This window comes from Rattus norvegicus, chromosome 19, assembly GCF_036323735.1.
Source record: "Rattus norvegicus strain BN/NHsdMcwi chromosome 19, GRCr8, whole genome shotgun sequence".
Lineage (NCBI taxonomy): Eukaryota > Metazoa > Chordata > Mammalia > Rodentia > Muridae > Rattus > Rattus norvegicus.
The window spans coordinates 50,156,834-50,182,995 of record NC_086037.1 but is presented as its reverse complement, the minus strand read 5'-3'; the positions used below and the strand labels follow the sequence as shown (position 1 = coordinate 50,182,995).

The window sequence follows — 26,162 nt, the reverse complement described above, 5'->3', positions numbered from 1 at the left end:
CCTAGTGCTGTCCCCAGCATGGCTGCTTGCTTACTGGGACTCAACAACCTGCTCCATTCCATTCTGCTGCACGTAGGCTTCATTTAGGTGATATGATGTCTTCCAATCTCTCCTGGAAGTTAGGGCTCCATCATTATTTCAACTTACCTCATGCAAAAGATGCTCAGTGGTCTCTGGCTTATAAGTCCCTTGCAGCATAAGTTGACCTACAATGGGACATCAGGAGTCCATGATTATTAATGGGTTTTTAATCTGTAGTCCACAGTAGTTGGTTTGATCAGTTAGAAAGACCATGGAGGGTTGGAGAGATGGTTCCATGGCTAAGAGCACTGACTGCTCTTCTAGAGGTCCTGAGTTCAATTCCCAGCAACCACATGGTGGCTCACAACTACCTGGTGTGTAGGAAGACAGCAATAGTGTACTCATAAATAAAATAAACAAATCTTAAAAAAAAAACATGGAGAGGGACTAGAGAGATGACTCAGCAGTTAAGCTCACTAGCTGCTTTTGTTGAGAACCCAGCAAAAACATCCAGTTCCAGGGAATCGGATGCCCTTATCTGACCTCTACATGGTGAACACACATACATACAGGCAAAATGCTCATACATATAGATAAATCTTAAATAAGAGACAAGGATAACTGGATATAGTGACTTTGGATGCATAAGCCAAGATATATTATTCAGTGTCCTTTTACTGTCTACAGAAAAAAAGATTTTTCATATTTAGCTTCCCAGAACACTTCTTCTTACCCTTAAATATATATCTGAAAAGAGAAGATGGGGAAGGAAGTGTATGGCAGAAACTGATGCCTAGGTGGTCCCCAACTTCCCCTGGGACCCCTGGATCAATGGGAGTATCTCAATGCCTCGGGGAGGTGATGGCACCTTCTGTATCCTTTCTTCCAGGTCTTCATGATAAGGCCCCTTTGGGGCTCATGGACACACCGCTGCTGGACACAGAAGAGGAAGTGCATTACTGCTTCTTACCCCTAGACTTGGTGACCAAGTACCCAAGCCTAGTGACTGAAGACAACCTACTGTGGTTGGCTGAAACTGTGGCCCTGATCGAGTGCGAGTGTAGCGAGTTCCGCTTCATTGGTGATTGCTCTGTCTAGGGGTGGCCACCTACTCATTCCACACCCGTATCCACACCTAGCAAGGTCCATTTGTTGGTTACGGCTGAGGACCTTCTCTGAGCAGAGGCTGTAAGAACATAGGGATCTTCCAGGAGGCAAGCAGAGTCCAGCATGAGGCTCTCACTTAGCTCAGAGCCTTTGGTTTGGTTTGGTTTTTGAAACATGGTCTCTCTATGTAGTCCTGGTTGTTCTGGAACCTGATATGTAAAACAGGCTAGCCTCAAACACAGAGATCCAACTGCCTCTGCCTCTTGAGTGCTGAGATTAAAAGCATACACTGCCACGCACAGCCCAGCTCAGAGATGTTTTAGCTCCTACTTCTCTTGGGATGGCCTAGCCCTAAGAGGCCCTGAGACTCCCTAAGGTAGTGGTAAGGGTTATAGAGATGATGGTAAGGGCAGAGCATTGAGTTGAACCCTGGTCACATACTTTGCTTATGTCTCTAGCTGGACTCTAGGCTTCAGCTAATCTCAACATACAGTGAAGAAATAGGATTGTTTCAAAGACACTATCTGCTTTCTCTTCCATTACACTTGGAGTGTAAAGAAAGGGAGTAAACAATGGCAGTCTTCCCAGAATCATGCGGAACTGGCAGCCTGAGCTAAGGAGAGCTGAGATCTCTCATCTTCCCAGACAGGAGCCTCCCTTCCCACACTACCCCAGGACTAGCTTTGCTGGTCTGTGAGCCAAATGGCCTCTCTGCTATCTAGATAACCTGAACCTAGATGGACAGGACAATAAACACCAAGTTATGTCAGGGGCCTGAATGCTTGAAGTCCCAGCTATCGAGATTCAGTGTTACCTAGGACGTTATTTGTGCTGCACTCCTGCATCTCTGAGTTGATTCTCACAGGGACTTAGTCTGGTTCTGTCTCTTGCTTCCCATACTGTCTCTTGCTTCCCATACTGCAATCCAACAGAGACAACCTGCAGGCACTACCTGGCAGCTCAGGCTCAGCCAGGCCTCTCCTCTCTAACAAGACAACTCCCTCTTTTGGAATGACTTGCTCTGGGGTCAAGACTCTTAGGGTAAGTCTCAGGGTCTTTGGGTTCACAGAGAGAGTCTGGAGTGCCAGGCCAGGGAAGGCCACACCCATGGACTCTGACAGAGAAAAACAGAGTAGAGTCTTTGAAAAGCAAGCCTAATGAGGAATGTTTAGCAATTGTTTAGCAGAACTAGGAGATCCTGACTTATGATGAAGAATCTGCCAGGACATGGACAGATTAGTCATGAGTATGTTTTGTTAACTCATGGTGTTTCTTTCTGCTTTTCAAGTGAATTTTCTACGCTCACACAAGATTTTGCTACCAGATAACTTCTCCAACATTGATGTGTTAGAAGCAGAAGTTGAAATTCTGGAAATCCCTGAGCTTACAGAAGCTGTACGGCTATACCGGATGAATATTGGTATGTTGCCTGGGAACCTTGGCTTCCCCTGAATATTCTAGAACAGCCTGGGCTTGAGCTACAGAAGCCAAGAACAAACATCTCCCCCTTACAGCTACTTTGGACTTGGGTGGTAGTGAGTAACAGGTGTTGTGACTGACTGAGAATCTGAGAAAAGGAGTTTGGCTTAAAACCCTGCATGTCCTCTCTACTCAGCATTGCAACCAAAGCCAGGGCCAAAGGGAGCAGGAGGAGCCTAACCTGGGTGAGAAACCAGGAGGGAACGTCCTGAGAAGCAGGCTGATCCTGAGGACAAGCTTCCTAGGCATATGCTGTCTGTCCCTCTGTGGCAGTTCTGAGCATCCACCCGCAACCCCCACCCCTCCCCACCCCCATCTTTCCTCTTCCGGGAACCACTAACCAGGGAACAAAATGACAGGCATACTTTCTACCAGTGTTCCAGTTACCCTTCCCCCTTCCACCTCCTTTCACATCCTCTGACTTCCGTTCCTGTTTCTGCACGTTCCTAACATTTCCTGACCCTTGTTCAGGTCAGACCTTTGTGCTCCTGGCGTAGCCTCGGTGCAACTGTTCCTGTGTCATGGTTTTGATTTGCCTGTCATCAGCTCAGTCACCAGCTACTGCACATCCTTGGTCACTACCACATGTGCTTTAGGAAGCTGGCTGTATCAAGCAGGGGCAGCTGGTCTTTTGAGAACGTGTGTAACCTTTTCAAATAACAGGGCTACCACCACCACCACCACCACCACCACCACCACCACCACCACCACCACCACAAAAGTGAAGAACTGTCTTACACGTGGGAAGCTTGGCCTGGTTGTTTGGTTGTCCCATGGAAAGAGGCTTAGTCTTTTCCCAGGCAAATGGATTGCCCTTCTGCGGTATTGTGGTGGGGGAGTGGGTAGTGATATTCTGAAGCAAGTCTCAGGAACCTGTTCCAGGACTTTTAGTTTACTAAGAGGAGTGTGAGTTCAGCACCTTCCCTCAGGAAGCCTGAGGGTTATGATGTGGGTGGAGTGGTCACTGCTCCTCACATGTAAGGAACAGATGGCAGCATATCTGTAGACAAGTTTTCCTCACATGTGTAAGTTCTTCACCTTTTACAAAGCAATAACCAAAGTAAATGTCTTTCATAGCCCTTTGACTATGACAAAACTCAAACTCTAGCCCTGCATAACTGAAGTTACTGGTACTTTGCCGAAAACCACAACATCTGACAGGACAGAACACAGTTCACTCATCTGTAGACTACTAGTAGGGCTGCTCTCAAGACGGGACATAAGCCATGAAAATCCTCCAGTAGGAGGCTGAGGAACGTGGTAGTACTCACCTGTAATTCCAGCACTTGGGAGACAGAGGCAAGAGGATCACAAGTTGAAAGACAGTTTGGTGTATATATTGACACCCTATTTCAAAATAAGAGTTTGAACATCTCCTGGAAGCTTGTCAGCTGGCTCAGTGTTCCTATTGTGTCACCTCTCAAGAGTTTTGACCTCTAAGCTTAATGCATGTACACAAAGTCATACTAACGTTAAGGTGATCCAAATTTGAACTGCATAAGCAAACGACTTCCATCTTATCACATAAGTCCTAAGCGGGGTAGCAGAAGGACCCATATTGTCCGATTCAGGGATGATCAAAGATCTAGGAGTCATCTCTTTCTCTCCAACACAGGTGGCTCTTCCCGGACCTCCTGTCCACCTCTAAGTCCTGGAAAGGGGGGTCGTATAGCCAGTCTGGAGTCTGTGAAACCACTGTACATGATGGCCCTGGGCCTACTGGTCAAGTATCCAGACTCTGCACTGGGACAGCTTCGCATTGAGAGCACACTGGATGGAAGCAGATTATACATCACAGGGAATGGGGTCCTTTTCCAGCATGTCAGGCAAGTTCCCGTCTCTCAGGGCGCTACCGGACTGTGCTCTGCCCATGTTGGGAAGCAACATTAAGCCTCTCCCATGAGCTAAAGGGTAAAGTGTCTTTGGGATACCTCACTATTTTATCTCTTCCACCACTGTCACCACTAGGTTTGGGTCTCTGAGGAGCAGCCAGAAAAATTTACAAAGCTCCAAGGACGTTAATAATCTCTCAAAGTCATAATAGGCAGCCATACCATGGATAAGAGGTCTCAAGTAGATACTTGTATAAGGAGACAGGAAGGAAGTAGCTGGATTTTAAAGGTCTAGCTCAGGCTCTCAAGGGTTGGCTTTGGTTGGTTTTATTGGTCTGAAGAGGTAAGCTTGTGTCTAGGCTTATTCTCCTTCACGAATCACTACCAAATTAAGCCAGGCATGGTAGCACACATCTTCAATCCCAGCAGGCAGATCTCTGTGAGTTTGAGGCCAGCCTGGTCTACAGAGCAAATTGCAGGACAGCCAGGGCTATACAGAGAAACCCTGTCTTTTTTATGAGTACATTGTAGCTGTTTTCGGACTTAGACACACCAGAGAGGGAATCGTATCCCATTACAAATGGTTGTGAACCATCATGTGGTTGCTGGGAATTGAACTCAGGATCTCTGGAAGAGCAGTCAGAGCCATCTCTCCAGCCCAGAAACCCTGTCTTGAAGAACAAAACCAACCAACAAATAAACAAAAAAGAAGTCACCAAGTTGGGGCTGGAGAGATGGCTCAGTGCTTAAGACCACTGACTGCTCTTCCAGAGGTCCTGAGTTCAATTCCCAGCAACCCCATGGTGGCTCACAACCATCTGTAATGGGATCTGATATCCTCTTCTGGTATGTCTTAAGATATTGAGAATGTACTCACAAAATAAATAAATCTTTAAAAGATGCTTAAAAAAAAACAAAAAACAGTAAGGGGTTGGGGATTTAGCTCAGTGGTAGAGCGCTTGCCTAGGAAGCGCAAGGCCCTGGGTTCGGTCCCCAGCTCTGGAAAAAAAAAAAAAGATGCTTAAATCACCAAGTTAAATCGAAGAAATGATTATTCTGGTGCCACATTTGATCCAGTGGTATGATAAGACACCCTGGTCATGGGAGGTTAACAGCCAGACTCCTTTAAGGTAGAGTACTAAGGTGCTTCATAACAGGCTTTCCTCTGGGCAGGAACTGGCTAGGCACTTGTCGGCTGCCCCTGACTGAGACCATCTCTGAGGTGTATGAGCTTTGTGCCTTTCTGGACAAGAGGGACATCACCTATGAGCCAATGAAAGTGGCTCTGAAGACTCATCTAGAGCCGAGGACTTTGCCACCCATGGATATGCTCAGTAAGTTTTTACTTTACTGTTCTCAGACACAACAAAGCTTCTCTGTTTGAAATTAGTGTCAATGTAGGCTTTGTAGACTAGGGAGGGAAGGAGAGGATGGCCAGGACCAAGAAGAAAGAGAAAAGAAAAAGTAGGCCACTATTTTCTTTCTAAGGGGAAACTTTCATATTACATGCCTTTTCCTCACCTCCAATCCCATAGTATATCTCAAAATTCCAGACAGGAATGCTGCATTTGGGGCTGCACAGATCTCCAAAAGCATGCCTGCCCTAGTCCCAGGAGTTAACATGAGCTGCCATTTCTTTCTCAGAGCTAGGCGGGGAGAAGTGATCCATAAACCCATTTAGAATGAAGAAGAGGCACAGTGGTCAAATTAGGGTCTAAGTAAGTCCAAATCCAGTGTTATTTTTACAAGTTAATTTTCTGAGACAGGGTCTCTATGTAGCCCTGGCTGTCCTGGAACCCACTATGTAGACCAGGTTAGCTTTGAACTCACAAAGATCCGCCTGCCTCTACCACTCAAGTGCTGGGATCAGTGTTTGCCACCATGCTCAGCTAGTCAATAAATTCTTTTTTTTTTTTTTTTTGGTTCTTTTTTTTCGGAGCTGGGGACCGAACCCAGGGCCATGCGCTTGCTAGGCAAGCGCTCTACCACTGAGCTAAATCCCCAACCCCCAATAAATTCTTATTGACATGTTTTATGTAAAGTTTCAACTGTATTACTATCATTCAGCAACACTTCACATTTATTGAGCACTACATGTACCAGGGCACATATAGACATTCAAAGAATGAGTCAGCAACTTGGGCTCATTCCTATCTTCTGGAGTTCACAGTCTAATCCTGTACAAAAAGGGAAACTCCTAGTTCCATTCTGAGTGGGCGCATGAAAAACTGCACACCTAGGACATTACCATTCATAGACCAGAGGGAGCTGGCAATCTAGATGGACAGGAGCAGCAACCTAGCTGGCTTGAGAAAGCTGGGTCAAGTAAAGAAAGAACAGTGCCTTTGAAATTAGTACTCCAGAGGACTTCCCTCCTCACCCAAGACAGTCATCCATCTCCTCACTCTCCTGGAAGTAGCAGGGATGGCCTGAGTCCAGGGTTGTTGTTTCCTAGAGAGGCAAGAGAATATGACTTTTGAGAGTCCGGAGTCTTACTGTGTAAACATTACCCACCAAAGCGCCCTACTAGTTTTCCTTCTGTTCGTACAATGTGTTCCCTCTCATTGGTTCCACAGATGAGGAGTGGACAGCAGAGGTCACTATATACTCACCACAACAGATCATCAAGGTTTATGTTGGAAGCCATTGGTATGCAACCACCCTGCAGACCCTGATGAAGGTACAACAAGACCCAGCTGTCCTCCCACTTTGTTTTCCCCACCTGAGCATCTTTGGGACTTGTCACATGTCCTTCGTACAGCTTCCCGTAATGCTTAGCATAAGAATCTTTCCCTAGCTCCCTAGCCAAGAATGCTTTGATTCTATAGGTAGAAATGTGATGAGCAGCATGTTTGGAAGACCTCAGGAATGTGGGTAGAGAAGAGGCTGGTTCTCAGGGGCCAAGAAGGAGGTAGGGTTGAGTTCCAAAGACCAGAGGTGGGGAGTGGAACAACCAGAAGTTGAAGCCTAGCCAGAAGCATAGGCAGTGAATGCACTCCTCCTTAGATTCTTTCCTCTTTGTTTACCTATAGCCAACATACAGGGAGATAAAAATCTCCAGCCCTGCTCCTTACTAAAGCCCAAGACCTTGAGACTGATTCTGATGTCTAACCCCTTCTTCTAGTACCCAGAACTGCTATCCAACACTCAGAGAGTATACTGGATCACCTATGGACAGACCTTGCTCATTCACGGTGATGGCCAAATGTTCCGACACATTCTCAACTTCCTGAGACTTGGAAAACTGTTTTTACCATCAGAATTTAAGTAAGCTAACCCAGGAAATCAGATTATAAAACACTAAGGCCAACTCTCTGTAGCAAAGAGAACCCTTGGTTGTATCCTTTTGGGAGGAGGTTCTATTATTTTCAACATGGGTGTTATTGCTCGAGGCAGCTTCTTTAGAGGCTCATGTCTCCCCTCACCCCTAGTCTACTATCTCCTTGTTGTTTGTAGGGAATGGCCTCTCTTCTGCCAGGAAGTGGAGGAATATCATATTCCAGCCCTCTCAGAAGCCCTGGCACAATGTGACGCATACAAGTAAGCAGACTTCACTTTGGATTCGATATTTGCAGTTTGGACCTTTATAAATTCCTCTTACAGATGTTTTCATCTGCCAGGGAGACCTATTCTCCTCATAGTTGGGGGAGGAAGTTGGTGAAATGAGCTCAAGATGAGCTAGTGCCCTGTGCAAAAACCCTTTAACAGTCCCTTCTTCCACCGTCTATAATTACTAATTCCCAGCCCGTGGACAGGCCTGACCAATTAATGGATGGGCTGATGGAAGCTTCCTCTCACTAACCAATCCCTCTTGGTCTCTATAGGTCATGGACTCAGGAAAAAGAATCTGAAAATGAAGAAGCTTTTCCCATTAGGAAGCTGCATGTGGTGACAGAAGGGACAGGGCCAATGGTAGAGTTCAGCAGAGATGCAAAGGAAGTAAGGCCCAGTTTTCTTTGGTCGGTGTTGTTCTTAAACATCACCACCACAGGGTTCAAGGGGCAGCCCCAGCTACCGAATGGCTAGTGCAGTAAAAGAGCAGGACCCACATAGGTTACTAGTACAAGAACTAGTTTCTGAGTCTTGAGGAGGCACAGGAGTGTGCTAGCTCCTTGTGGCCTGAAGTAACAATCTCTTCTTTTGAAATATAAAAGTTACCTAAGCTTAGGTATGACTCCCTCTTAGACTGAGTAAACTTAAATGATGCTCCATCTCAGGGGATAAGATTGTTCTGAGTGAACAGGCTGTCTTTTTTTTTTTTTTTTTTTTTTTTTTTTGGTTCTTTTTTTCGGAGCTGGGGACCGAACCCAGGGCCTTGCGCTTCCTAGGCAAGCGCTCTACCGCTGAGCTAAATCCCCAACCCCGAACAGGCTGTCTTAAAGCCTAGCTGATTGCGTCTTGGGAAGACTTTGATAATGTACAACAGGTCCACAGTTACTGTGCCCCTCCCTCCCCAGACCACAGCCTGCATGCCTATGGACTTCCAAGAATGCAGCGACAGGACTCCCTGGAACAAGGCTAAAGGGAACCTGGCCAGGTCCAGCCAGATGGAAGAGGCTGAGCAGTATACCCGGACCATCCAGGTCTCCCTGTGCAGAAATGCCAAGAGGGGGGGCAATCCCGGCACGTACTCACACTGTTCTGGCTTATGTGCCAACCCAAGACACTGGGGAGGTCACTCTGAAAGCCCCCCCAAGAAGAAGTGCACCACTATAAACCTCACACAGAAATCTGATGCCAAAGACCCTCCAGTCACCCCCATGCAAAAACTCATATCTTTGGTAAGGGAGTGGGACATGGTCAACTCTAAACAGTGGGAATTCCAGCCACTCACAGCCTCCAGGAGCAGCTCTTTGGAGGAGGAGAGCCTGCACGTCCCCTCAGGAAGTGAGGCTGCTTCTCAACCTGGTACCTCAGCTACTTGGAAAGCTCATTCCATACCCTCTGAGAAGGACACTGGTCCCCAGACTGGAGCTGGAGCTGGAATGAGAGACAAGCCTCCAGAGCCAACCTTTAAGCCATACTTCCCCACAAAAAGAGCTGTCACCCTAAAGGACTGGGGAAAGCAGAGGCCCAAAGAGAGAGGTGAGTCTTGCCCCATCCTTGACCCAAGTCTCATTTCAATAGAAAACAGATCTCCTAGCTAAGACCATAGAGAGTTAGTGACAGAGCAGGGGCCAGAACCTCCTACACAGATAGCAGCTCTGGGCCAGGCATGAGAAATGGGTGGTATACTGGCTTGTTGACTTGAGGAACCATGTGAGGTGAAGGAGTGAGCATTGTGGGAAAGAACCTAAGAGGCCAGTCACTGGGGAGTCAGCAGGCAGGGGAGAGGACATTCACAGTGCTGGTGGAAGCACAGGGCACTGCTCTACCTGGAGGCTTGGTTTCCAGTGCACAAGGCAGGAAATGACACTGAAGCCAGAAGTCATCAGGCCAGGTCTTAAGGGCCACAGTCAGAATGTGGTGCTTTGTCCCGACCTTAGTAGGATGAACAAGTCCTAAAGGAGTGTTGAAAGGGAGCATACGATCAGGTGTGAAGTTTACTCAGGGATAGAAGAAGTGTGGTCATAGCAGGCAAAACATAGAGGCCTGGGTGCATTCCAGGTTGGACAAAGGAGGCTGGGCAGTGAAGAAAGAGGAAGGCAGGAGATAGAGGGGCCACTGAGAGGCCGAGCATCTAGGTCGGCTGTGAGCAAGTGGGAAAGACCTTTAGTCAAAGTGGATGACAAAATAGATCTCTGGGAAAGGCACACACGGCATGGGAAATGCTAAGGCCCTCAGGAGGGTCTTTGGGATCTGAGCTTAAGGTAGTTTGTGGCTAGTGATGGCAGGAAACCCTGGGAAGTTTGCTGAGGAGTGCCATGTTAGATTATTTTCTCTGCTTCCCTTCTAGTGGCCTGGGTCCTGCTTAGAGGTGCCCTCTTGGGCTCTGTGAGGCATACATTGGCCTGTCACGCTTTAGGATGACATCATATCTCTCCAGAGTAGAAAAAGGCTGCCCAGAAAGGTCTTCTCACTTAGTTTCATAGCTTCCAAGTCTTCCACTGGGTTTTTTGCTTGTCATATTTCATGCTAGTCCTAACTTGAAGATTCTTAGAGTTCTGAAACTTAGGATTGGACTTGCAACAGTGCCAGGACAATGAAGGTGAGGTCAGGGTCCTCCTTCCAAAAAGTGGGAGGATGTACTGATCTGTCACCAGGAAACTCCTCTCTGTTTGCATTAAGCCTAGAAAACCCCTTCTTTCTTTTCACAGAAAACCCTGCTCCTGAGCAGCCCCTGCCTAATGTTAATGGGACAGACAACCCAGGGGCCATCCTCAAAGTGACGCACCCCCCTGTGGTGGGGAGTGACGGCTCTTGCATGTTCTTTGAAGACAGCATTATCTACACCACCCAAATGGATAACATCAAGCATACACCACTCACAGCTAGCCCCCAACCTCGAGGTGAGGTTTTGCTTGTGCAGATGCAGAGACCACACCCAGGGTATTAAGGGTAAATGTCCCTAGAGAGCTCTACACTTCTCCCTGCCCTATGCTTATCTCTAAGGCCTTAGCTCTGGGCAGCTTTAGCCATGACTACAACTTTCTTCTTCACAGAAGTGACCTTCCTGAGCTTCTCTCTGTCCTGGGAAGAGATGTTTTATGCACAGAAATGTCACCGCTTCCTGACTGACATCATCTTGGATTCCATCAGGCAAAAAGATCCCAAAGCCATCACAGCCAAGGTGGTGTCCCTGGCCTACCGGCTATGGGTATGTATGACAGGCCTTGGGGTAACACTCCTTCTCCACATATCCTTTTGCCCCTTGTGATAAATTGAATAAAACAAGATGAAGGGAAGAAGCCAGGGACAGAAGAGTAGCTGAAAAGGCAGGGATAAGAGTGCAGAATCTGAGAGAGGATCATGGCCCTGCCTGACTATAGGCTCTTTTGGTAGACGCTGAACATCAGCCCCAAGCAGTTTGTGGTGGATTTGCTGGCCATCACTGGCTTCAAGGATGACCGGCACACTCAGGAGCGTCTGTACAGCTGGGTAGAGGTGAGGCTGACCTGCCCTGTACAGGGTATGACAACTCTGGGACTACTACATAGATACTGTTGGGCCAGGCCAGTGCTGTCATCTAGAAAGCCAGCCAGCTAAATCAGTGGTCCCTGGTCCCATGGAGGTAGATGGCTGAAATTAACCAATCAAGACTAGTCAAAAAGCAACATTTAGGCTTATTTTTATAGTTTTCCTCTAAAGACTGTGACACCAACTATGCCTTCACCACTAACAACCCTGGTCATACTTGGAAAGCACTCAAACACATCAAATGGAATTAGGCCTTTATAACTGGTAATAGCTAGTTCCCCTACTTAGCGATGATGTCACCATATTTTCTTATACTTAAGTTCTTCTATAGCATTTTTTTAGGATTTACTTTCATTTTATATGCATGGGCATTTTGCCTCTATGAATGTTTGCACACCATGTGCATACAGTACCCTCAGAGGCCAGAAGAGAGTGTTAGACCCTTGGGAACAGAGTTACAGAAAGTTGTTAGCCACCATGTAGATGCTGGAAGCCAAACCCAGGTTCTCTGCTAAAACAGCAAGCACTCTTAACCATAGAGCCATCTTCCCAGTATACTTTCCCTAAAGTATTTTCTGAAAACATTTTTGAGGGGTTTCAAGGGTTTTCTTGGTAGGGGGAGGTGAGATAGCATCTCCCTAGGTATCCCTGGCTGTCCTAGAACTCACTATTACTGGCCTCCAACTCACAGAGATCTATTTGCCTCTGCCTCTCAGTGCTAGAACTAAAGGCCTATACTACCATATTGAAAAACATTTTTGTAAAGAAAAAAATGTTCAATAAGGGCAAAAGAATGGTTAGAATGCTTAGGAAATTTTCCCCAATTTATTTTGGTTTTGCTGTACAGAGGATTGAACCCTGAGCGTCATGCAACCTGGCAAGTACTCGCATCCCAGCTCCTCCCTTTGAAAGTTTGAGGTGCAGTGTAGCTAAGCTGCCCACTTTGGACTTGAACTCATTTTGTAGACCAATTAAGACTTTACTTTTATTTTTATTTCCTGATTGAACAATTTTGGCGCTCTGTGTCATTTAGCAAACTTCTCAGTAGCCTGATCTTTTGTAGTCAAGTACATGACAATATCTTTCACCTTAAACACACTACTGTTACCAAATTCCTGTTAGCTCTAGCTTGTGCATTATTTATAAGGTAAAGTCAGCATCCATGGCTAGAGAGTGGATTCGAGCATCAGGAAGAACATGTTTTAATGGTCATTGTGCTCGGTTCTCTGCTATCCAGGCCCTGTGAGATGCTTTAATGCATAAACTGAGCCCTAGAGTACCAGAGATCCCTATAATAAGGCTCTTTCTTTCCCTCCCTGATAAGGGAACCACCTCATATGGAGCTAGAATGGGTGACTGGCCTAGAAATCAGGGATAAAGATAGGCCTTTCCTTGCAGCTCACACTGCCTTTCGCCAGAAAATATGGCCGTTGCGTGGACCTGCTCATCCAGAGGGGACTGTCTAGGTCTGTCTCTTACTCAGTCCTGGGCAAGTATTTACAAGAGGGCTAGAGTACCCAGAAATGTTAGTCCCACAGACAATCACCACAGACCAGTTGCCCAAGGCTCATTTTTCTGTGGAAACCCCCAGAATGCACATCCCCAGCCAATGATAATCACTTTATTTTTTATTATAAACAAATAAAAAAGTAAATCACAAGACAAACGCCTAGACTCCTTCTCTGAGAAAACAGTCACTGCCAGTGAAACCAGTAAACAACTCTAACTGAAAAACTGTTCAAAAAGCATCAAGTCAAAATGACCAAGGTAGCCCAGAAAACAAGAGGTTGGAGATGGGTGCCAAAGAATTCAAGTATAAGGGGGCTGGTAGGGGCAGGCTAGTCCCTGGGTTTGGAGAAATTAGCATTATTCAAGGGTTGAGGAGCAGCTGCTGAGAATCCACTTGTATCCTTCATGACTTCTGAGAGCTCTATAATACTCTACCAGTCTGGAGTTTGGAAATACTCCCCTTCTGCCCCATCATATCCTTAACTTACAATTGGGGTGGTAGCTGGAGAGGGGACAGAAAGTCCTGGGAGCTTCAGATCAAGGTGCTTATCCAGTCTTTGCAGCCAGATGCCCTTGGAGAAGCCCTAGGGCAGTTGGTTGATAGCTACAGACATCAGAAAGGTAATCAACAAGGATATTCCTATTAGGTATGAGTGGTGGGGGATGAGATGGCCCAGGAGCCAGCCATGCTCTGGTTAGGGCAGACTCAGAGGTGTGGAATTCCATGGAGTTACTGAGTGATGTTCATCTTCAAGCCAGACTCAAACCTAGGGTGCCAAGTCAAGCAAAGTCAATGTTTTACCTCCCTCCTTTCTGGTTCTAGGGGTGGACATGGAATCCTCTAGGGAACAGCTCCAACCCACCCATTTCCAACTCCCCTAAAGAAAAAGCAGCTATAGCCCAGGGTAGGTTAGGGAAGGGCTGGTGGGCATAAGGCAAAAGATGGTACTCACACAGGACAAGTCTTCAAGGCCTCTGCCCATGGTCTGCCCCGACACACAGCTGCTGTCAGAACCACTAGAGCCACTGGCTGATGGGCACTGGGATGAGACCTCTGAGTCCTCAGGAGCTAAGGAGGGAAAGTGGGTGAACTGTTAGCAGGGGAGACCCAGACCTAAGCCATGCCTCCCGCCTGAGTAAGCCCACACATACTCAAAGAAGGCTGGCTGCCCAAGTCCACCTCAGTATCTAGTGATGCTTCTTCTGGGAAGTTGGGTGGAAGCAAGGACCAGTGAACACCCAGAAGAGCTGGATCTCTGTACAGGTGCAGATTGAGAGACCCCAGAACAGAGCAAGAGGCACGGTCTCCAGGTAGGGAGGCCAAGGCACCCAGATAAGGGTTGTCATAGTCAAATGGGGCCACAGCAATGGAGGCCCTAGAGCGAACATCTGTATAAGAAAGAGGGACAGATCAGAGCCCAGTCTGGCCTGAGGCAGCCAGGGAGCACAGGCCAGACTGTTGCCTCCTCACTCCCACCCTCTGTAGGATGCCTACTACCTCGTCTTTTCAGCACATAGTTGATGTTGCGGTCATTGATAGCCTCCTCACTGGGGGCAATGTCCCAGAAGGCTTTGTTCCCCACACCCATGGATGCCATCTCAGCCATGCGCACCTCTGAGTAAATAAAAAATAAGGCATAAGTGAGGCTCCCTGAGATGTATGTACCTAATGAGTTTTTCCTATATACACATAACCCAGAAATTAACCACTCTATACTGTGATCCTTTCTGGTGCCAGAATCCTCTCCCTCTAAGTACCCCACAGAAAGGTATCACGATGTCCCTTTTAGGGCATAAGAGCTCTGGTATTGAGAGGAAAAGTTATGTTCTTCCCCTGCACTGTCTTCTGCTGCTGCACCTCCATTCTTCCCAAGCTAATCCAACCCAGTCTCTGGCAGGATGCACTCTAGGGAGTATGTGAGGCCCTTAAACCCTTCTCAGGCTCCTGGGAAGACATGTATTTTGGGGCTTTGTATAAGGACTCACCCTTGTTGTGTACAGCCTGCCTCCAGAGGAGACGGGAGATATCAGCTGTCCAGGCTTGTTTGGTGGCCACATCGGAAGCCTGAAGCACAAACAGGTCCCTGGCCTTGCGACGTCGGAACCAGATCTCGAAGCGCAGTTTACTTTCCCCACAGCACTCCGTGAGGCCGAGGTCTGCCATCTACATGGCCAGTAGAAAGGAGTGTGGTGAGGCATGGGGGGTGGGGCTGGAGGCAGAGGTCAGAGTCATGGAGACTTACTTTGAAGGAACGCTTGTAGGTGAATATGTCAACACCTGCAGGCCCACGTCGAGGTTTGCTGAAGAGCAGCAGCTCCTCAAACAGGAAAACGCGACGACAGGACTTGTGGTGCCCAGCCCGCACTGTGAACTCATCCTGTCGTACCAACTGCCCCTGCTCCTTGAGGTTAACCTGCAAAGTTGAAGCCCTTAGATGGCCAGCTGTCCCACGCCCTTCTAAATCCACGGTGCTTCCCCACATGGCCCAGGTGACTCACGTCACAGCCCTGAATGGCATCCATGGCTAGCAGGTCATTGCCATGTCTCAGCTGGAAATGCACAAGGCTCTGGGCTGCCTGAAGGGCACCCAGCTCTTGTGCTGGACCCCCACAGGCCCTCGCCAGCTCCTGCAGCAGTAAGGCATACTTGCTCATGCGCTGGATGGGCTTTAGCAGGTAGGAAGCCAAGTCCAGGTGGTCTCCCAGTGCCTGCTGCTTCTCCTGCGATCAGTGAGGAGATAAAAGTGGTTTTGGGGGGAGGGAAAAAAGTGGTTTTGGGGGATGCCCACCAAGCCTCACTCTTCCTACAGTCTCAGGCTCCTACCTTGAAGAAGGTGTGGCCATAGTTGCTCATCAGGGCATCAGACCGAGGTTTATTCTTGCTGTAGAGTGCATACATTCCAAACTGCACCCTCTGGAAGGATACACAACTCAGCCCAGGTGCCAGGAGACTGATTTCCAGAAAAACCCCCACCTCTTAGCTTAAGATGCCAATGCTGATCTGCCCTACTCCTGCAGATCCCACTTTGAATGAGGATGAGCCAGCACGAAGCAATGCTGTGTCAGAGTTGTCAGGCTGCACAGCCAGCCTCCACATTCAGCTCTGCCCCTCCCAGGGTTCTGGGACCTCGACTTAGTGTTCACTATACCTGGCCATTCTCATGATGTCCATGAAGCCTCTTCTGGGGGCACAACTCACTCTCTACTCGTCCTTTGGCCTCTACTCAAACATCCCCACTTTTAAACTGGGAACCCAGCCCCAAATGTAATTCACAGAAAATATTCCTGTTTAATTCCATCCTAAGTGTAATCTAGAATGATCTCTTTTATTTGTACATCTATCCTACAGAACGTAAAATCCACTAAGAGGTAGACATTTCTGTGGGTCTCATTCACAGCTGTACCTAGTAGTGGTTTGCTTGCCCCCACAGCACTCAGTGTGACACAGCACTCTGTGCACGGAGCCTGACACTAAGTAGGTGTCCAAATCTCTAGGGCTTGTCTGGCCTATGGAACTTACGTGGCGCAGGAAGGCATGAGCCACTCGAGGTGGGTGCCGGGTGCAAGCCTCTAGCTCACGCAGGAAGAAATGGAAGTGGAAATCCCGAAGCTTTTCAAGGTTGCCAAAGAGGTGTGCACGCTGGCCACGGAGGCCCTGGGGCACATCGGACCGATCTAACTCAGGGAAGTAGTTCTGTATGGTGTAGTCAAGGGCCCGGACATACTCACGCTCTGTGGCCACCATCTCCGCCAATACTAGCTGTAGCCTATGAGGTAGGTGGAGTCAGAACCCAAGACCATCCACAGACCTCCCTGCCCTGCCTTCCATCTATACCTGTTGGGGCTCCTGAAGTCAGAACTGCCTGACAGAGGCACAGAAGGTGATGACCTGGGCCGGATGCCTCCTCTGGCCTCAGGTCTGTGGCAGTCAGTAACAGTGGCTGCACAGTGGCCACGATTGGAAGCATCTCCAAGATGCTTCCCCAGATTCTGATCAAAGCTGTAGGACTTCCTCAGTGGAGGGATGGTGGGTATAGCAGGAGCCCGCCTGACATACAAAGTAGCTGTGCTATTCATTGATTGTGGCTTTAGTGCAGCCTCACGCTTCTGATCCAGAGCCAGCCAGGTGTCCTGGCACTGTGCCCAGGCCCAGCGACATTCCTGGCGAATGCCTTCTGAGCCTAGGCCTGTAGCCAGAGCCCACATTTTCCGGAAGTGGGCAGGAGGCAAGTCAGGGTGTTTGCTCCAGTGCAGCTGCAGTCGCTGCAGCACAACCTCCGGGGTCTCCTGCTCCAGCTCTGTCAGCACCCGCTGCCCTTCCTCCGTCCATGTTGAGGCCTGCAACACCAAGGCCACACACACACAGACATAAAAGCAGGACCCCAGCAAGCCTGAAGTGCCTTCTGTTATGCTCCCTTGTCCCACCCACTGGCTGGTCTGAGGACATTGATCCCAGACTACAACCCAGAAGTTGAACTTGGGATCACACTGAAAGCAAGATCACACTTGAGCAAGCCAAGCAGAGTTAGGGGTGGAGCTTGGGCAAAGCCAGGATAGGGACCTCCTCAGCCACCTGCTTAAAGAACTGAAACAGCTTCTCAGCATCTGCCAACCGCTGGCGCCGCTGGGCCAAAGCTCTGGAAAATTCCATCAGCTGGGATCTCAGGGCCAGAAAGCGCTTTCCAGTGGGCCCCAGTTCAGCAGCCTCCCAGCCAACTAATGGCTGCAGTAACTTCTCCCCTTGCTTGACCTGTTCCTGGAGAGACAAACTAGACTCAGCTGGTGATCAGCGCAGACTCAGATCTGGCATCTATACATCTCTCATGTAGTCCTGGTACAGCAATCCTCCTGCCTCTGCTTCTGGAGTGCTGGGACTAACAGCATGCATCACACACCTGACTTTCTGCCACATTAAGTTCTGAACATACTGTTTTCCTAATTCTTTTTTGCCTTATTGACCCTAAATTATACTTCCATGCTGCTTCTTTCCAGAGTCCTTGTCTGTGTGTGCAAAGACATCTATGAACCCTTTATTACAACTGATCTCTGCTGAGGTAACCTCCAAGAGAGAGAAGATTGTTTGCCTTCACTCAAGCCACAGTCCTAGACCCCTGGCCCAGTCGCTGCACAAGTAAATAACCAAACCTACCTGGGCAACCAGGTCCAGCTCTTGAAAAGGGCCCTGGGCCTGGAGTAGCATGTCCAGTGAGGGCTCCCCTGGTTCCTCCAGCCCTGGCCAGCCCACCTCCTGTAGCCACACTTCAATCTGGATGGACACAAGCAGAAGGATGCAAAGGCAGCTGCTATGGTTGGAGTGACTGCTGAGACCAAGGACAGGAGGCAGTAGCTTCTACCTGGCACAGCACACCCTCCTGGGCTTCCAGTGCTTGGAGGAGCTCTAGGGCCCGGATTCGCTGGTTGCTCTTCAGGGTTAGCCGATGCAACAGTTCATCCACTTGACCATACAACTCATCAGCCTTGTCTACTGCAGACCTGTGAAAAGCACAGTCTTGTCCTGTGCTCCGACAGTCCCATTTCTGCACTCTGGGACTCAAATCTAGCATGTGCTGAGTTAGCCAGTTGAGTGCTTAACACAAATGCAGGCAGCTGAGCTGGGGTAAGTTCTGATAGCTGGGCTTGTAGTTACCTGTAATCGGGGCTCAGGGCCACCTGTGGCATCCCTTGTTTCAACCATGCGAGCTCCAGGCTTCCCTGACTTTGTAACCATGACAACTGTGGTGACTCTAATACCTGCTGCATGAGGGACTGTGCCTGCTGTAGCAGCTCACCAACTTCCTATAATTGAGAGTACCAGGCATTGGTTGACATGGGAGAGAAAAGGGAAGTCAAGGGACACTCAAGGAGATTTGGCAGGGACACTCACTCCAGACTCCAAGGGCTGCCGCATAGCCTTCATACTGTCAATGACGCCCTGAAGCAGGGCACAAGCCACCTGACAACTCTGCTGTAGGGTTTCCAGACGCTGTGAGCAGATAGAAGCATGAACGATGGTGCGATGTGCGGGCTGCTCCCAGCCTCTAGGATTCCAGACCCCCCGCAGCCAGTTTCATCCTATTCAAGCTGACCCAGGAAAGGCTCCCCAACAGGTCCGGGTTACCTGTATAACCGTAACCTTCCACCCCCGCCTGGTACACTAACCATCCGGAAATCCAGCCAGGCTTGGTGGCAGTAAGACAGGCATCCTCCTAGTGAAGTAGGCAACTCCATGTTAGGAATGTGGGTGAGGAGGCTCTGATGAGAAGCCAGCTGCTTGGCCTGCAGACGAAGGCGCTATGATGCAGGAATATGTAGGCAAAGATATCCCACTTCCACCCTAGCCAACCTGGCTCGGTACCTGGAGCCCCACGGGCATGTCCTCGGGCATCTTCCCAACCAGCAGCAGTTGCTGTACAGACCCTGGGGATGCTTCCTGCAAGGAAATCAAGTTCAGCCCTACCCCTTGACCATATAGAAAACAAACGGGAAGGGAGCCACAACCCTCTACTCACTTGTAGTTGGCTGAGGCCCCAGGTGAGGGCAGAGCTCGGTGGGCAGATTCGGGCATCCACTAGTACGGTCAGTCCCAGAGCCTGCACCTCAGGCCTAAACGGTGAGTTTTGTTTTAATACCCGATTCATGGATCACAGTACTTCATGGCCCAGGCTCAGCACCACCTCCCCCTCCCCCCCAAGTTTCTCCCTCAAACCTGGGGATGCCTCGTAGGTAGAACAGAAGACTCAGCAGCTCATGGCTATTACACTTGGGATGAAGCCAAGCTGGGCTGTGGGCACACAAAAGTAGCACTGCTCGGCCTTCTATGTCCCGTGTCCCTGTGGAGAGGAGAGAATGAATCCTGGCCTTACCAGGCCACTTCCTCCACCTCATCAGTCCTCCTAAACTACCTGGGAGGGCAGCCATGCCGCTGGCCAGTAGCTCCCAGGTGAGATCTCGAGCTAGGAGGCAGTCAGCAGGCCTAGGGAAGCTGGATCCACTAGGGTCTTGAGAAGAGAGATGGCTTGGGTCTAAATGGGACCATTTGTCCAGAGACACCCTCCACGGGCTAGAGCGTCAGGCTGAATAGGGTCAGAAACCTCCCAACCCTCAACACCCACCTCCAGATAGCCCCAATCCCTCCCCAGATTTCCCAGTCTCCCTTACCTGCCTCCGGTAGCTTTGAGGACATCTCCAATAAAGGGCTAAAGCCAGCTGGCAGCGCTCTGCCTGGCTCTGGGTCCCCTATCAATCCTCCCCCTCGATGGTCATTCTCACCCTGTGTCAGGTTGAGGTGGGAGGAACCAGGACACAAACAGTTTTCCATTTCAGAGAAGGCTGGCTCCTCTGACTGGGCTTGGGGGGCTCCTAATATGCTCCTCTGGTTGCCCCCTGACCTATCTGCAGCGCTTTGATCTGGAAGTGATTGAGGCTTCTTGGATAAGAAATCTCCTTGTAGCCCTATGCCTTGGGTTGCCCCTACTGCTGGTCTTGAAAGTCTTGGGTCCATAGCCTGTATCTGGTGAGCAGGTTCCTCCTCCTTCCCGGTGTTCCTGAAACTGCACACAACAAACCTCCTCCCATCTGCAGCATGGCCCTGGTAGTCTAGGGAGACATCCCCACACTCAAGAGGCCCTTCCATCACTCCCTGGTAAGAGTGGGCTTGCTCTGGACAAATAGGTAACGGGTTAGGCCTTGATGTAAAAGGAGACTTCAGCTTATCCAGGAACTGGTTTGAAGATGGTGGGGCAAGACTCCGCGGGCAGGTAAGCCGGGAACACTAGGCAGTAGGAAGTGCTAGGCTGGGTACCGAGTCCCCGGACGCATGGCTGCTAAAGTAGTCCAGTCTGGTGACTGAAGATACAGAGTCTCCTTTGGGCCTAAGGCCGGCTTACACTTCCATGAGCCTCTACGGGGTGGCCCTATGTTCAGGCACACCTTCACCCCAGGCTTAGCAGACTCACGCGCCGCTCTGCGCTCCAGCCCAACCTGCCAGGCCCTGCCCTAGGTGCCTGTACCCGTGCTCCCGGCCCCTCACGGGTCACCCACACACTCACACCCCTGGGACGCGCTGTAGGGAACTCTGAAGCCAGAAGACTACAGAGCCCTCGAACTAACGAAGAACAAACGCACCACAGCCTCAACGATGGATACCGCGAGGCCGCCCAGAATCCAAGGGCGCCACCTTCTGGTGGCTCGAAGGGCCGCAAGGCCGCTGTGGACGCGGCGCCCTCTAGGGTCTGGAGGACCGAATCACAGGCTCGTCCGGAAGGCGCCGCTCTGACAGCAGGAGGATGCAGAAGAGAGCTGGGGACAACGCCTACCGCCACCTACCCTGTGCATCCCGGCCCGCGGGCGGGTGGTCTCCTATGCTCAGCGCCTTGGAGACTTGGCGGGCCCTCCCTCAACTTCTCATTCTGCCGATCCCGGCAACTCTCATTCCACTGTGCTCACTGCCTGATCTGCTCCGAGTTGAAACTGTCTGAAAGGGTGAGTGAACCGCAGCACTGCCAGATGGAAAGAAGGCTTAAGAACAAAGCAACGAACGCCCTTGTGGGAGGAGGGCAAGGCTCCGCACCAGCCCCTTAATGGGACAAGAGAATACTTGCCCAGCTTCCCTGTACAAGATGAGGACCACTCAGCGCTCGTGATCCCCAGATCTGGCCCCCCAAAAGACATGCAAGTCCATGATTAGGGGCGGTGTCCAGAGAGACTCCCTAAGCCCAGGCAGCTGCTTGTGGATAATTTTCGCGCACAGTGAGGACCACTTCTCTGTAGCCTGACTCTCTGTTTCAGGTTCCCAGGCCACCCAACCACAAAACAAATTGGATGGGCTGTGAGGTGTAACTCAGTGGCAGAGCCCTTGCCTGACTTGTATGAGCCCCCAGGTTTAATTAATAAAACAAATAAACAAACAACAAAAAGACAAAGAAATAAACAAGAAATAAATTGAGAAATCCCACAACTTGTTGAACGGGAAGGTGGAGAGGGTAGCTATGTCTCAGGGTAGGAATTGACCCAAGCCTGACGAAATTTGTAAGGCTCAAAGCCTCCATCTCATTGGATGCCCTGAATTCTCTTTCCCTAATCACAGAAAAGTGTGGCTAAGAAAGCTGGTGCCCTGGAGCCAGAGACCAGCTGGGACCTAGTTCCACCACTCACCTGTTATGGGGTGCTCCAGGAACCTTTTTCTCTTTGCACCTCATCTTCCTCTCCTGTAAGACAAGAAAGTCATTCTTTTCTCCTGGGATTGCCAGATGGATTAGGGAAGACCTGATCTATCAGACATCTGTGTTCCTGTTTCACCCTTAATTAGGGGATCTTGAACTGGTGAAAGACACTGGGGTAGCTGGTAGATCCTACTAGCTCTCAGCTCTGAGGTTTGAAGTTCTTTTGGAGTAAGTGGGCCTGGCCTAGCACTCTTTTGAATTTGTGGGAAGATCATAAGAAAAAGGTTAGCCATGCAATCAGAAAAAGACAGGTAACCCCCACACCATGACCTTGGTCTCTGGGAGGAGAGGACACTGGACATAATACCTTCCCTGGCTCTAAGGCAGGCCTTTCCTCCATGAATCTAGGTATCAGCTGCAGTTGTAGTAGAAGCAACAGGCATCTCCACCCATCTCCAACTCTACGGCAGATTCTGAAGAAAAGCAAGGGTCTAGGATGGCCTTGGACTTGTCCTTCTCCAGCCCCAACTCCAGTCTGTCATTCCTCCTTCCTCTAGCTTCAGTGAGCATCAGGTCCAGTCTTGGGTTCTGTCCTTGGTTCTTGTCCCAGGCCACCCCCACTGAGTCATTGCCTCTCCCTCCCTCCCTCCTGCTTCCGAGGCTCACCTCCATCCACTAGTCAGGCCCCTGGGAGCTGTAAGAAGATGGGCCTCCTGGGAGGTACATAACTCTTCCCAGTGATGAAGCAAATAAGAGGCCTCAGGCCCTAACTGACCCAGGCCCTCTGAACACAGCAGGCAGTTAGGGGAGGGCACATGTGCTGAGACAGAGGCAGGACTAGGCTGTGGTTTTCTCATTCCACACAGAATGTGCCCTGTAAGCAAACAGACTGAATGTTGTCCATTTTGATATTCTAACTCTGTATGTCAGGCCTGGCACAGAATAAATATTTAGGGGTATCTAAGACTAGTTACACTGCCCCTCCTCTCCTGGGCTCCTCATGTCTGGGTCACATGGAAACCACAGTTAAAGAAAGTGACAGATTCAGACAAAAGAGGCAGAGAGCTGTAAGACACCCAAATCTGGGATGGGAAAGACAGACATCAACAGGGACAGACACTGGTCTAGTGCAGGATATTGGGGGACTAGGCCTAGAGCCAGCCTGGGGTTGGCTGACCACAGCGGGCTTTCAGGGCTGAGCTTGCAAATCTAAACAGTGACTCACAGAGGCCATCTCTGGTTCTGCTGGTTGCTGAATCTACTCACAGGAAGTCTTTTCCACTGAGATCTTAGAATGTGGACAGGCCCCCCCCTCCCCTGCTGCCTCCCCAGCTCTCTCATACCTCTCTTTTCGTGACAACATCCATCAATTTAAAAAAAAAAAAAGTTAATTGTGAGCTTTGTGGTCCTGGGATACAGGACCAATAACCACAATCCCCTTAAGTCTGTGTACCTTCCTTCAGTACTACTACTGCAAAAGACAACTGATTCCTCACACCTTCCAAACCTCTCTCATCTCTGACCCAAATAAACCCAGACTCCTTGGAATGGCATTCAAGGCCACCAGAGGCATCACAGCCTTTTCTCCTAGGTCCCAGACTGCACTTGGAAAAACAGATGACTAAAACCCTTTTGCCTCAGACCACCTTTGCTGACTGAGAAAGGACCTCATCATGATCAAGATCCTTCCTTTTAGCTTGGTGTATGGTGGTACATGCAACTACTCTAGCGTTTGAGAGGAAAAGGCTGGAAGATACCCAAGTTCAAGGCTAGTCAAGTCTCCAGGTCTACATAGAGTTAAAAAAAGGTTCCAGACAAAACAGAGCCTGTCCTTTTTTTTTTTTTTTTTTTAAGGAGGGAAGCTGGGAGATAGCTCTGTGGATAAGATGCTTGCCTTACAAGCATAAGGCCCTGACTTTGATCCTCAGAATACTTTTATTTTTAGGCTAACATGCTGGCACACTTGTAATCTTAGCACTGGGGAGGCAGAGACAGGCAGATCCTGGGACTCACTAGCCAGTCAGCCTAGCCTACTTAGCAAGCTCTAGGCCAGGGAGGCCTGGATCCCTCTCTCCATTTATCCCAGGTAATATAACCACCCAGTCATTTCGTCCAGTCAAATGGCCAAACTCTTGACTCACTTGTTCCTACAGAGTAATTGCCTGACCACCTTTGCCACTCCTCAAGCTGTGCTCACTAGCTTTTCGGGCCTCCCAAGATCTGCTAAATCAAAACTCTTGGAGTAGGTGGATGTGGTGGCACATGCCTTTACTCCAAGCACTGGGGGGAGGGGTGGCGGAGGGGAGGGCAGGCATGGGCAGGCAGATCTCTGTTAGTTTGCAGCCAGTGTGGTCTGCATATTGAGTTCCGGGCTAACCAGGGCTGCATAGTGAGACCCTGACTCTAAAAAACAAACACCTTGGAGCAGGCTCAGAGATCTGTTTTGATAAGCTCCTCCGTTATCCTGATAGGTGGAAAGACTGCCTCTTTGGTCCTCTTCACCTACTCTGAGCTGCTGAAGTAGCTTCTCCAAATGCCCTTGCAAGTCTAGCTTTCCTTTCTTGGAATCCACTATTTGAGCTTCCAGATAATCTATGACTTCTTCCTGTCCCTCTCCTTCCCAGGACTCAAAGACGCACGCCTTTTCCATACGTCTTTGCCTTGCACTGTGAGCAAGATACTGCAAACAACTTATGATCCCTCACCGCTGAGCCAGGGCTGGGACAATTCCTTCCCATTTTAACCTTAGCAGTAATCTTATGAAGTGTTATGTATGATTGTTAACTCTTTTGTGATTGTTGGTTTGCTTTGTTTTCACTGTGTACCTCTGGCTAGCCTGGAATTTGCTATATAGACCAGGCTGGCCTCAAACTCACAGGGATTTACTTCTGCCTCCCTGGTGCTGGGATTAAAGGTGCTTTGCCACTACACCCTGCTCCAGTTATCCCATTTTAGAGATGAGAAAACTAAGGCTCAAACAGCTTAGGCAACAGGCTCAGATGATATAGATGATAAGTAACAGGACTGACTCCAGATTGTTAAACTAGCAGGTCTTATCACTGTTAGCAACTCGAAGGCAAAGCTTCCTTCCTTTTTCTTACTCCTCCTTTTTTTCTTATAAAGGACAACATTTAATTGGGCTGGCTTACAGGTAGAGGTTCAGTCCATCATCATCAAGGTGGGAGCAGGGCAGCATCTAGGCAGGCATGGTACAGGCAGAGCTGAGAATTCTACATCTTCATCTGAAGGCTGCTAGTGGAAGACTCTCACTCTTCCTTTTTTTCCCCTCTACCTCAACCCCCTTTGCTTCTCCTTCTTATTCCCATGCATAGCATAGGAAAAAAAAAATTGACCAAGTCTGTGGGTCCTTGACATGTTCCAAGGTTCTCAGACCCAGAGACATGGAAGTGGGCTAGTGACTGCTATAGCCTCGTGGTGGATAGGGCAAGAAGTAACTTCTCTCAAGTTCAGGACTCCGTTGGGGGATGATGAAAATGTCCTATTCTATCATGAGGTTTGTGTAACTATGTAAACACACTAAAAACTGGGACTGGACAGAAAGCTCAGTGGTTAAGTGCTTGCTGTTCTTTTCGAGGACTGGAGTTTGCTTCCCCAAACTCATGGCAGAAGGTTCCCAAACACAGGCAACTTCAACTCCAGGTTATCCAGTGCCTCTGGATTCTGAGGGCCCCTGCACTCATGTACATACCTACGTGCAGACACACAGACACACACACACACACACACACACAGACACACACACACACACACACACACACACAATTAAAAATAAAAATACAAATAAATCATCTTGAGACAGTGTCTCTCTATTTATCCCTGGCTGTCTTTGAACTTGCCACATAGACCACAATGGCCTTGAACTCATAGAGACTGGCCTGAGGGCTGGGATTAAAGACATGCACCACCAGCAAAAACAAATCTAAAAAAACAAAAAAACAAAAAACTTAACTGTACA

At 49.2% G+C, this 26,162-nt stretch overlaps 2 protein-coding genes across 12 annotated transcripts in view; one reads left to right on the top strand and one right to left on the bottom strand.

Moving 5' to 3' along the window:
* The window catches only part of Kctd19 (potassium channel tetramerization domain containing 19), a 32,308-nt gene extending 19,126 nt beyond the window's left edge, over nt 1–13,182 (top strand). For 2 of the 4 annotated variants that reach the window (XM_008772558.4, XM_039097610.2), the window contains exons 4-16: nt 911–1,102; nt 2,417–2,548; nt 4,223–4,433; nt 5,613–5,773; nt 7,016–7,119; nt 7,564–7,706; nt 7,896–7,979; nt 8,264–8,378; nt 8,897–9,524; nt 10,697–10,888; nt 11,042–11,196; nt 11,382–11,483; nt 12,915–13,182. In XM_008772558.4, coding sequence (XP_008770780.2) covers nt 911–1,102; nt 2,417–2,548; nt 4,223–4,433; nt 5,613–5,773; nt 7,016–7,119; nt 7,564–7,706; nt 7,896–7,979; nt 8,264–8,378; nt 8,897–9,524; nt 10,697–10,888; nt 11,042–11,196; nt 11,382–11,483; nt 12,915–13,028 — 2,333 coding nt within the window. In that variant the 3' untranslated portion in view covers nt 13,029–13,182. Of the gene's footprint in view, nt 1–910; nt 1,103–2,416; nt 2,549–4,222; nt 4,434–5,612; nt 5,774–7,015; nt 7,120–7,563; nt 7,707–7,895; nt 7,980–8,263; nt 8,379–8,896; nt 9,525–10,696; nt 10,889–11,041; nt 11,197–11,381; nt 11,484–12,914 lie in introns of those variants that run through there. The other 2 variants (NM_001305199.1, XM_063277913.1) reach the window with 2 other exon arrangements.
* Plekhg4 (pleckstrin homology and RhoGEF domain containing G4) lies at nt 6,505–21,274 on the bottom strand. 8 transcript variants are annotated; one of them, XM_063278644.1, is made up of 22 exons: nt 21,150–21,274; nt 20,184–20,575; nt 19,928–20,023; nt 19,732–19,855; nt 19,535–19,628; nt 19,381–19,455; nt 19,185–19,301; nt 18,910–19,008; nt 18,673–18,821; nt 18,380–18,518; nt 18,175–18,291; nt 17,599–17,781; nt 16,861–17,363; nt 16,546–16,792; nt 15,850–15,939; nt 15,525–15,746; nt 15,269–15,439; nt 15,012–15,189; nt 14,524–14,640; nt 14,178–14,414; nt 13,979–14,094; nt 6,505–6,890 (listed from the first exon to the last, which is right to left on the bottom strand). In XM_063278644.1, the coding sequence occupies exons 2-22, from the start codon at nt 20,524–20,526 to the stop codon at nt 6,816–6,818; spliced, it is 3,492 nt and encodes a 1,163-aa protein (XP_063134714.1). In that variant the 5' UTR covers nt 20,527–20,575; nt 21,150–21,274; the 3' UTR covers nt 6,505–6,815. The 8 variants fall into 8 exon arrangements, with proteins under 8 accessions (XP_063134714.1, XP_063134712.1, XP_038954141.1 ...); XM_063278645.1 differs by lacking the exon at nt 6,505–6,890 and adding an exon at nt 13,130–13,792; XM_063278642.1 differs by having other exon boundaries at nt 19,732–20,023.
* Between the last annotated feature and the right edge of the window lie 4,888 nt (nt 21,275–26,162).

Excerpts from the sequence above, each read along its gene's own strand:
- Plekhg4 (XM_039098211.2), bottom strand. The coding sequence starts at position 20,658 with ATGGAAGGGCCTCTTGAGTGTGGGGATGTCTCCCTAGACTACCAGGGC. Across the intron at positions 18,292-18,379 it reads AGGAGGGTGTGCTGTGCCAG|ATTGAAGTGTGGCTACAGGA; the intron begins GTAGAAGCTACT and ends GTGTCCATCCAG. Across the intron at positions 15,440-15,524 it reads ATGCCATTCAGGGCTGTGAC|GTTAACCTCAAGGAGCAGGG; the intron begins GTGAGTCACCTG and ends TCAACTTTGCAG.